The sequence below is a fragment of the Arachis hypogaea genome, chromosome 16 (genome assembly GCF_003086295.3).
Source record: "Arachis hypogaea cultivar Tifrunner chromosome 16, arahy.Tifrunner.gnm2.J5K5, whole genome shotgun sequence".
NCBI lineage: Eukaryota > Viridiplantae > Streptophyta > Magnoliopsida > Fabales > Fabaceae > Arachis > Arachis hypogaea.
The window spans coordinates 124,666,590-124,677,900 of NC_092051.1; the positions used below are offsets into that span (position 1 = coordinate 124,666,590).

General features: G+C 31.9%; 1 protein-coding gene across 3 annotated transcripts; it reads left to right on the top strand.

Annotated features, from left to right (window-relative positions):
• Positions 1-890: 890 nt before the first annotated feature.
• LOC112754863 (5'-adenylylsulfate reductase-like 5) lies at positions 891-7,477 on the top strand. Of its 3 annotated transcripts, none has more exons than XM_072221109.1 (5): positions 1,196-1,483; positions 3,558-4,524; positions 6,068-6,249; positions 6,506-6,630; positions 6,804-7,477. In XM_072221109.1, the coding sequence occupies exons 2-5, from the start codon at positions 4,510-4,512 to the stop codon at positions 7,223-7,225; spliced, it is 744 nt and encodes a 247-aa protein (XP_072077210.1). In that variant the 5' UTR covers positions 1,196-1,483; positions 3,558-4,509; the 3' UTR covers positions 7,226-7,477. The 3 variants fall into 3 exon arrangements, with proteins under 3 accessions (XP_025658443.1, XP_072077210.1, XP_072077209.1); XM_072221108.1 differs by having other exon boundaries at positions 1,226-1,483; positions 4,224-4,524; XM_025802658.2 differs by lacking the exon at positions 3,558-4,524 and having other exon boundaries at positions 891-1,483.
• The last annotated feature ends 3,834 nt before the right edge of the window (positions 7,478-11,311 follow it).

Here is an 11,311-nt window from a genome sequence, read left to right on the forward strand (position 1 = left end):
TAATTTTAATAAACAGAAAGATTTATAATTTTTCATGTATTGATGTTATATTATGTATTCATTCATTTATTTAAAATATATTATATAGAAATAAAATATATTTATTTATTTCATAATATATTTTATATTTATTAAATACTATCAATATTTTTTATAATATCTTTTGTTTTTATTTAGTAAAACTCAATAATTTATAAAAATGATGTATCCAATACATACAAAATTACTTGAATTTATTTTAAATACACCCACCAATTACTGCCATTAAAATAAAATAACCATAAGTAACATAACTATCTTTTGAGAATGCACGAGTGAATGTTAATCGAATATTTAAAAATATTAAAATAATTAGAATTCAAGTGGTATTAAAATAAATTAAAAATAGACATTTATTATCCAGAGAAATAATTCACAAGATTACTAAAAATAAAGAGGCTAAAATATTTTTGACGAATTCTTCCGTGCCTTTAATTTTAGTGTCGAAATTGTCGAAGTTGCTTTTTACAGTAAGTTTTAAATATTAAAAATTATTTATTTTTATATTTTTTAATTTAAATATTAATTTTTATCTCTTTTTAGTAAATTAGGTAAGTGTATATTTTTATATAGGTCATACATATCTGTTTATGTTTGTTTCTCTCTGTAATAAATATTTACTGTTTCTATAAAAAGAAGTGTACATAAGAGATATATACGTGAGCTACATAGATTATTATTATTATACGCAATTTAATAAGAAATTTTACTATCTTGTATCTTAAAGATGCATATTATATTGAATTTAACAAAATATTAAAATATATTTTTTTATGGTAGAAGATAACAAAATCCTTTAATAAATAAATAAATAAATAATAAAAGGAAGAAACCAAACCCGCTACTGGACCCCTCTCCCATCCTTGTATTGGAATAAATAAACAAACCAAACAAAACCAAACCAAACTGGCCATATTTTGCCACTTCCACAATCGCCAGCCACCATCTCTCACTATTCTTAAATCTTAACCCACCACATTACCAGATTTGAGATTCCAGGGATACATATATTTATTTAAAGACTACATTGCACAGCACATTCTCTTTGTATATATAGTAGTTATCAAAAAGGAAAGGAAAAGAAAAATCTCACATTTATATATCTATTTCCTTTTCACCCCTTTTGGGTTTTGTCTTGTAATAATATATCAATAATAAATAAATTAGTAATAAAATAATTGTTTTCATTTCTCCTTTTTCTTTTCTTTTTTTTTTCTCCTTGGTGTTTGTTCATCGTTCATCACTGTTGCACATATCATTTCCCTTTTCTCCTCCTCCTTCTTCTTCTTCTTCACCATACATGGCTTCTCTGCTTCTTCTCCTCTTCATCACTTCTTTCTCCTTCGCGCAATCCTCGTATGTATCATCTCCAGACGTTCCTCCTTTTCTTTATGCCCTTCAATCTCAATGCTCTATTGACGTTTCGCCGACACCGCCTCGTCAGGTTCATCTCTTTATTCCTTTAGATTTCCATTTTTTATTTGATTTGCTGGCTTCTTACGACAATTTTTGTGATGGTTATTAATCCGATTTGGTGTTGGATTTTGACTTTTCGTTATTTTATATATATATATTTCCCATTTTTTTTGCTAATTCGTTTTGATTTGATTTATTGGTGTTTTCATGGATTTCTGGTTGTTTGAAGCATTAGGTTCTTTTTTGATAATGAGAAAAATGGAGGAATCACAATATTTGGTGCTGCCAGTAATCTAATCGCATATAGGGAAAGCAATATACGTGGAAATATTTAGGGAAAAATTCATGATTTTGGAAATTGGAAGAAAGATGAAAAGCATGCTGGGGATAATTTCAATATTTCATATTCTATTTGGCTGATACTTTTATTAGAGCTTCTTTTCTAATTCAAATCAAACGATGGATTTCATTTTGGCCTCTTTGTGCCTGAAAATTTTTGAATTACCATCATAGAGAATTAAAGTCATTGATAGTTTGATGCTTGATAAGCTTGGACACAATTAAATCTTGTGTACCTCTGCTATCTTGGTGTTGGTATGGAGCATTCAGTAGAGGTCGGTTAGTTAAGAATGGGGATCACATTGATATCTTCCTGACAACTGTTTTGTGGTCCTAACTCAAGCATCAAGTTGAGATGCTTATCATCATAGTGTCTTTTAGGAAAACCTAAATCCCCTTGAAATCATTTGAATTATGATACTTTCCTCAAGAAAATAGATGTTTCTATCCATTCAATCAAATCGTTTACGCTGCAAGTTTACGCATGCTTGATAGTGTCTCAGATATAGTTTTCCTTTTTTGGATGCACATTTAATTAGGTTATCCCTCAACAAAAGAGATGCTTTTTGAAGTTTGGAAAAAAAAAAGGTATTTTACATTTCATCCTCCTATTTTTCGACTGGAAAAAACACACCCTGTTTGTTAAGCCAGTTGCACCAAAGATGTTCTCACGTAAATTATTTGAATATTGTTTTTGTTTTGTAAATTCCTTACATAAACTGTAAGTGTGTTCATGGAAATTTGATAACTGGTAAGCATGTAGTTATGCTAGATCTCGCATGGTCCGTTTATTTTTTAGTTTCTTGATCATTGACCAATTTTCATGAAGTTAACAGATGAAGATCATACCAAAATGCTTCTTCAAAATCTGTATATCTACCCTAGTTCCCTAGACTATTCTGTTTATTAGAATGAATAAATTTGATTTAGTTACTTTTAATTGCTATGGACTTTTAAGTTTTCATTCTTTCCCTTTCTAACTAGACACTTATAGGATAGTTATAGTTGATCTGTCTCTCCCCTTGAAACTTTGAATTTGAGATCCTCAACCACAGTGAAACCATATGACCATGGCTGCTACTAGGTGATGCAACACTTATAGCCAGGCGGTGCAATGATCTGCATCTGCAGTGCAACTTTGAACTTTGGCTGAGGAAGTTCAGCCTTGTTTGTGAGTTGAACAGAGTTTTATAGTTTATTTATTTTTCAGGCAACCCCTGTTTTCTGGTGCTCTTCGCTTTTGTCCTGTACTTGAGTTGTGGTAAATGCAATTTCAGGAGTTGTTGTGGACTTTTGCGAAGATATTTTTTTGTGGTTTTCGTGGGTGTTGGATGTGGTGATAAAACCTATTTGGTTTTGTCCTTTTTTATTTGTACTTACTCGGAGTTGTATGCTTGTTTGAAATGTTCATCTGATGATCCTAGTGGTTTTGGTTTAGTAGTTCCTAACCTCAAGTTGTGACCTCATCTATAACTTAGAAGCCTTTGTTTTGATATAAGGCATTATTTATGGTAGATTACATAGGTATTGTACTAAGGCATGTAAACAATCATACAAATGATGTGACCCAGTTATTATGCATACTGATATAGAATATTTTCAAATATTTAATGTTGTGATCTTGATGTTTATTGTTGCTATGCCTTATTTGTGTTCTTGTCCTAATACATATATATAGCTGATTGTTGAATATAATTTTACATAATAAGTTAGATCTTTTGTCTCTCTTGTTTTAATCCAAATTTTGCATTTCTACCTTCTAGGTTCAATCCAAAGTAGGATGAATTTGACAAGTATGTTCCATGTTATTAAGCACTGGCTGGAATATATTCTGGTTACATGAATGATATTTATGTAGTGCTTAAGGAGCACAAGTACTGTTTAGGAAAATCTATAGTGTTGAGCTTCAAATAATGTATGACATGGATCATGTATGACAGATAAAATTTTGCTTCATGTTGTCTGATCCTATGCTTTCAAATCTTATTCCCTTGTCTCTGATTTCTCTCTGCCCCTACCTGTTTCCGAGTGCTGACATTGATGTTGAACTAAAGTGATGATGAGAACGACTTATATCCTGAGATTATAAAGTCAACAGGTTACTGTAAGGAGTTCAGTTTATTGTTTCTTAAAAGCCGAGAGTGGAAATTTTATGGATATGATTTATATGAAACGATGTCTTCAAAAAACTTGTGGCAAACTTCTCCTGCCCAAATTTTGAGGTTATACCAAATTACTTTTTACATTTTATATGGGTGGGGAATGCGGCTTTGTAAACTCCCTTGATTCTTCAATGGGGTATTATTAAGAAAATGATATTATGAACCCCTATGATTTATATGAAACGATGTCTTCAAAAAACTTGTGGCAAACTTCTGCCCAAATTTTGAGGTTATACCAAATTACTTTTTGCATTTTATATGGATCAGGAATGCGGCTTTGTAAACTCCCTTGATTCCCCCCGAGGACACACACACAGGAATTTTGGGTCATGCAAAGAATCAAAGATTCTGTAGCAATACTTGATTTACGTACACACACAGGATTTTTGGGTCATGCAAAGAATCAAAGATTCTGTAGCAATACTTGATTTACGCAATGCTTCGGTTTATTTTTGTTGTAAAGGAATTCTAGGGTTTTTCTAACTATTCTTTTCTAATATTGATTTTATGTGGGATAGGATGACCTGTCTATCATCCCTTTGGTGCTTAGCTAATGGTTTATTTAATGGTATTCCTCTAGCTGATTTTCAGAGATATTAGCATCTATTGTTACATAGTCTATCCCTTTATGTCTTAGCTATCTGTCTGAGAATTTCTTATCTTCTTTTCTACATTCTCCCTCGTTAATCTAATTTCTTACTCTACCAAGAAAAAAAGGATTTTAGACTACTGACTGGTAATCATTTTCCTATTTCAAACAAACTTTCTTTCTTTTTTTTTTAAAAAAAAAAGGTTCAAGAAAATGGAATGTTTTCATGTACTACTGTTCACATTGGTCCCATATTTACACATGCATTTTAATTATTTTGTATGACATAAGAAGTATGGCATTTCTTAATCTATATTAATTCAGAAAATAATAGGAAGGGTGATGATTTTATGAAGGGATGGTAAAACCTGGTTGTTTTAGCCCCCTGAATCATAGAAAAGGAAAGATGGTGTGTGACCGAATTATGGTTTTGGTCTTTTTATTTCATTACCCCTTGAATATCATGGACCAGTTGAGCAGTCGATCAATCCTATATCTGTAGAAGAGATTTCTTGCGTAATTTTTCTCTTGTAATTGTCTTGGTGTTATTAAAGCTAACTAGTTGAGCATCCTATACCCTTTGGCTTTTTTTCCCACACATTCCATGACTTTTCTATCTATGTATTTTCCTCTAACCAATCCATATATTCTAGCGCAAATTATGTCTCCCTCCCTCCCTTGAGGTCTTTTAATATGACATTTGCACCCTCCCTCACTAGTTTGCAGGTTGACACTTATCACCCTTCTCTTTAACAAACTTTAACTCTCAACTCTGTTAACATCATATATTAAATGTTAGCTTTACCCTCTAAAATTCCTCTCTGATTTCACATTACCTCAAATCCATAATTCCTTCTTTTCTCTTCTTGGTGTCCCCCTCCCTTTGTAACTCTCAACTTGTTCATCCTCACTCCCATTCATGTGGCATCTGGTGCTGAGATAGCAGTTGATGGGGAGGTTCAAAACTAGACTAGTAGTGGTGAAGTGTCTAAACGAGCAATTGGACATGGGGTTGTGTTGTTGCCGATGCAACTGTCTCTGGCAATGGCACAGCATGGCAGAGCTGCATTGGCCGACGGCAGAGGGATCCTTTGTTTTGTTTGACTTCATTTCTGTGTGGGTGGCTTGAACATGGGGTTCAAGTCGTGGAATCAACCACTAATGCTTGTGTTAGAATAGGCTGCCTATATTACACTTCTGGGTGTGACCTTTTTCCGAACCCTACGCAACGTAGGATACTTTGCGGTGGCTGCCCTGTATACTATCTATGACATCATTAAGTCTGCTATCTGTACAGGATGTCTGACACTATTCTGTATTATCTATGTAGATATTTGGAAGTGATCTCTGTTGCCTTTTTTTTTTATTGTGATCTTGCATTTCCTGTTCTTATTTGACTTTTAACTTCATAATTGGAGCTAGTAATATTTGAAGATTTAATTATTTCTGATTATCTCTGGTTTTGTGTTTACATTTGCATATTCTGGTGAAATATATTGAAGTTTCCATTTTATTTGTTCAGGTTGATGGGGATTTCATAGACGCGATTTTGTCCAGCAGAAAGAGCATTGAACAAATTTCTATACTCTTCTATGCTTCCTGGTGCCCTTTTTCACAAAGATTGCTTCCCGACTATGAAGTTCTTAGTTCCATGTTTCCTCACGTAGAATATTTGGCACTTGAGCAGTCATCAGCTTTGCCAAGGTTTTGTAGCTGTCCTGCTACTCTTTTAAAATATCTTGATATTTACAGAATTTTTATCTTGTATTTTGGTTATATGTATATGCAATCATCATTCATCAGCAGTTAGGTTCGTCCTTTCTGTTCTGTGCTACCTCTGCTTCCTTTTGGTCAAGGGCAATGGCATGAATATTAAACTGAAATTCAGCAGTAAAAAAAATAAAAATAAAAACATAAGTTGCTTTCCATTTGTGTCCTCATGTATTTTTGTCCCCTGCAGCTTATATTCAAAATATGGAATCCATAGCCTGCCTGCTATCTTACTGGTGAACCAGTCTTGTAGGGTGAGATATCGTGGTCCGCACAATATTAAAACCCTTGTAGAATTTTATGAGAGAAACACAGGTAATCATCTTCTGAATCTTGCTCATAAATTTGTGAAGTTCTAATGAAATTTTAAAAAATCACCATTTTTTATATCTTGGACATTAGTGTATATATACCCGGGAATTGATTCTTTTCCGGAGACAAATTACAATGACTGATAATAAACTTATGATCTGTTTGCCTACCCTCAGGATTTGAAGCAAATCTTAACATTGTTATACATCAACTAAGCAGCTTAATGAGAGATGAGCATTCGACAATGAAGTCTTTAGTTGGTGTGTCGCTTAAAGAAATATCGAGCAGGGAACCTTACTTAGTGTTCTCGGTATTGTTTCTATGCTTGAGGATGCTCCTCTTTGTGTTTCCCAAGATCATATCACACCTCCAAGCATTCTGGAATTCGTATGCTCCTCATCTCAACTTGCAAATATTCAGTGAGACAAGCCAAGTGATGATGGGACGTGTTCGCAACGTGGTTGATGTCAGGAGGATATGGAACAAGTTACGATTATGCAAGACCAGGAACTTTCATGAGAGGGCGAGGAGCGCCAAGGCCTGGGCTTCTTCTCTGGCTTCTGTTTCATTGGGAGAGTCGGCATCCTCCGCCAGGTGATAATCTCAGAATCTAACCAAATCTTGTTCTAGTTGAAAAAGTAGTGTAGAGTTTGTCAGATAATAGCCTCAAGCTGCGGTTGGAGCTTGGGAGCACATAGATCATCTTCTCTCTTAATTTGTATTATTAGGTAAAAAATTTGTGTTAATTTTTAAGTCGAATTTTGGGAGGAAGCAAACAGGATGTAAATGGGAGAACAAGTTTCCTTTTTTGTAAATTGGTTGTGTCTGAATGGAACTATCTATACACACATTCCCTAAGCCTTTTAGACATAGCATAACATTTTGGTATTGTGCCCTAATAATATGCTAAACTATCTAGCTGAATTGGCATAGTGACAAGAAATGTGCATTAGAGAGAAATTTGAAATAGCAAGCACTTCAATTATCGTGGAATCTCGTTTCAACTGATTTAGATATGCAAAGAAAACATTATTAGGATAAATAGATCTGGTACAGGGTATTTCAGTAGTTAGAAATAGGAGACAAATCACAGTAAAACTATTAAAATAAATTTAGACGCTAATTCTCTAAATGTAAATATGATTTACTATTATAGTTGATTCTGTCACAAGGCATAGTAGTAGTTGTTCATGGTGACAGAGAAGTTGATGTCATCCCAATTGGAATATTTCATCCTTGATTATTATGTTCGGCTTGATGAGCTATATACCTTTAGCCTTCAAGGAAAAACATAACTTTTCATCCATGTAATATATACCTGGATTGCAGAACCATTATATTCACATAAGATGATGATATTTGGTATTTATAAGAAGTTTGATTATGTTGCTTTGAAAATGTTTGATTTTGTTATAATTTTTTTTTTTAAATTTTGCTTTCATAAAATATTTGTTTGTTGAAGAAGTATAAGGAGATAATTTTTTTATAGCTAATTTTAACCAATTTTTTCCTTTTTCTTTTTTAAATGACTTTTTTTATTTACATTCTCTTTTATCCACATTTATCATAATATGACTTCAATTCCAAACATGCATGACTCATCTCTATTATGGCTTCCAACAAAATTATAAAGTAAGCTGATATTGGATGATAAATAGTTATTCTTTAGTTAGATTTTTTATAATTTTGATGGTTGATAATTTAATTTAAAAAATTTGTAAAATAATATATATATATATATATATATATATATATATATATATATATATATATATATATATATATATATGACTAATTTTTAGTGTTTGTATAGAGTTTTGACTAACATATTTAAGTCTTTCTATAATATAATTTCAACGTTTTAAACAAACACATCTAGAGTCTTCTTCGTTGAACTGTCGTTTGCCATAATTTGGAGCGGGCCTCTTTATGAGCGGATTGATGACCATCAACACCTTTTTTTTATTATTTTTTATTTTCTGAAAAGATTTTAAAATTATTATAATAACGAAAAGAAGCAATATATTTTAGGAAGTTTATCACCTGTTTCATGGAATGGAGGTGGAATTTTGTTTGTTCCAATCGAAGTAGCCGTGCAGATTTAATATAAAAAAAAAAATAAAGTGACAATTAAGTTTCTGAAGATTTCGATCTTAGATTAATTTGTTTTTAAAAATAAAAAAATACTAATTTGATTCTCTATAATAGCAAATAGTTGAGATGGGATGTTCTTCTATTAATTTTTTATGTAAAATTTAAGCGTGGTGCTTATGTGTACCGTTAACTACTGTGACGAGTTTATTTATAAAATATTGTCATGTAGATAATAATTTTTGGAGTGAAATTTTACATGTTTTAATAGAATTCATAATAAATAGAGAGCAGTTGATAAATGTTATATAAAAACTCAAAAGATAATAAATATTTCATTGTCCAAAAATTATATCGTTTTCATGCTCATATGACAGCAATGGGACAAACACCACTATAAATAATAAAATACATAAACAACTTTATTTCGTTTCGATAGAAAGACATATATATCCACCATTTACTATTGCAAATAATCTAATTAATATTTTTTTAAAAATTAATTAGTTTGAGGTCGAAATCTTCAAAGATCTCATTGTCATTTTACTTTATAAAAAATGTGAATGGTGTTGATGGGGGTGAAAGGAATGTGTTGTGAACAACTAGACAAATAGTGACACGATGGGCAAGGACCCAATTGGTCCCTGGTGCCTATGGGGAAGATTTGAATGTTCGCTTTGTTGACAAGCTTGCACAAGCTAGTTAAATTGAGTTTGTGTAAAGGGTGGTTAGAATGGTGATCCGTTGTTAGGTTGAAGAGTTAATTGAATGGGTTTGCTGATGTAAGTTTTTTTGTTTGTGTTGGGAATTAATGGATCGAATACTACTTTATGTATTGATGCATTGTGTTTTCTTAGGTTGCCACTTGTCATTCAATTAGGATATATATTTGTCCAACAAAGGAAACTACACATGTCAATCAAAGACCGTTACTCATATCTATTATATATTAAATTAGCAAGATTTCTGTGCATACCTGCGAGTAAGTGATTGAGTTTGAGCAATTAATAACAAAGATATATAAGAGAAACACATAGAAATTGAATAATGATATGTTTGTCATGTATGTTTATTAAACTTAGAAATATGATGACAATGATGTAAATAATAATTCTGGATCATGTATTAACTAAACATGGTTAATTAATATAAATACATGACAAGAGAAGGAAGATTGATTGTTGAAGCAAAAGTGCACATTTTTCATTCTAGAATTTGATAGTTGTGCTGCAATAAACAGCATAAATACTAAGTGAATTTGCAAATTAATAATATGTGCAACATATAGATATAATGATAAGGATAAAATTTGGTAAAATTTTAAAAAGAAAATGTTGAGACATAAATAAGTAAGAAATAGTTAAAGAAATAATTCAAAGGAATTGAGAATATGATCTTTACCTATTGTATGTGACACAATATGCTAAAATTAAATATTTCTGAAAAACTTCATGATAAACGACATTGTTGGTTTCAGTGTAATTGTTTGAATTGTCATGAGAAATAACAATCTTCAGTTCGTATTTCTCAGTAACTCTTGAGACTGCAACATATAGTTGGTCATATGTGAATACTGGCTGTTTAAGTAATAACCCAACATAATCCAATGATTGTCCTTGACTTTTATTTATAGTCATGGCATATGAGAGCATCAAAGGAAATTGCCTTCGTTGAAACTTAAATGGAGTTTTGTATCCAAAGGAGTTAATGTCATCCTAGGTATGAAAACCTTTTCACTAATGTTAGATCCTAATAAGACTTTTGCTTCGATAACTTTATTGCCAAGCCTTGTGATAACTAATTTAGTACTATTACAAAAGCCTACTGAATGATCAATATTTTTAATAAGCATCACAGGACAGTCTTACCTAAAGCAAAGTTCATGATTTAGAAGTCTGGGAGATTCAATAGTTGCCAAAAGTTCTGGAGTTTGCATTGATGCCAAACTGTCTGTTGCTCCTTCTTTAAAAGAAGGTAAATCAGAGCTGAGATAAACTTTTTTTTCATTTTCATTTAAAGCTAGTATATAATCATTAACTTGTTTAACAACGTTGATTGTTGGAGCCAAAATAGCATGGCCATGCAAATTCCTGAACTCCATGGGATCCTTTAGGTAGTCACTATATATAGCTTCAACAATTGCATGAATTGGGTCATCAAAATTTGTAATTAAGAGTTCAGGTGGTATAGGGACTACACTGTATCCATCTTCTGAATGAGCAAGCTTTTCATCTCCTAAATCAAGGATCCATTGTGCAAATTCTTTTCATTCTCTAACACTTTCATCTTCTATTGAAGACCTTAATCTCATATTCTGAGTTAAAGTTAGTAACTTGCATTTATTCCATAGATAAGAGGAATTAATCGATGCATTAACAATATCTTGTCTAGATCCCTTTGTTATCACTAGGAGGATTTGCCTAAAATCACCACCAAAGACGACTGTTTTTTCCCTAAATGGCAACAGTAAACTTGAATGGTTTGTGTGCTGAAGTAAATCTCTCATAGTTCGATCTAGTGTTTCAAAGCAAAATTTATTCATCATTGGTTCTTCATCCCAAATAATAAGTTTAGTTGCCAAAATTAACTCAAC

Coding starts and splice junctions, on each gene's coding strand:
- LOC112754863 (XM_025802658.2), top strand. CDS start 1,340: ATGGCTTCTCTGCTTCTTCTCCTCTTCATCACTTCTTTCTCCTTCGCG. Junction 6,250..6,505: donor CAGTCATCAGCTTTGCCAAG/GTTTTGTAGCTG, acceptor TGTCCCCTGCAG/CTTATATTCAAAATATGGAA. Junction 6,631..6,803: donor ATTTTATGAGAGAAACACAG/GTAATCATCTTC, acceptor GCCTACCCTCAG/GATTTGAAGCAAATCTTAAC.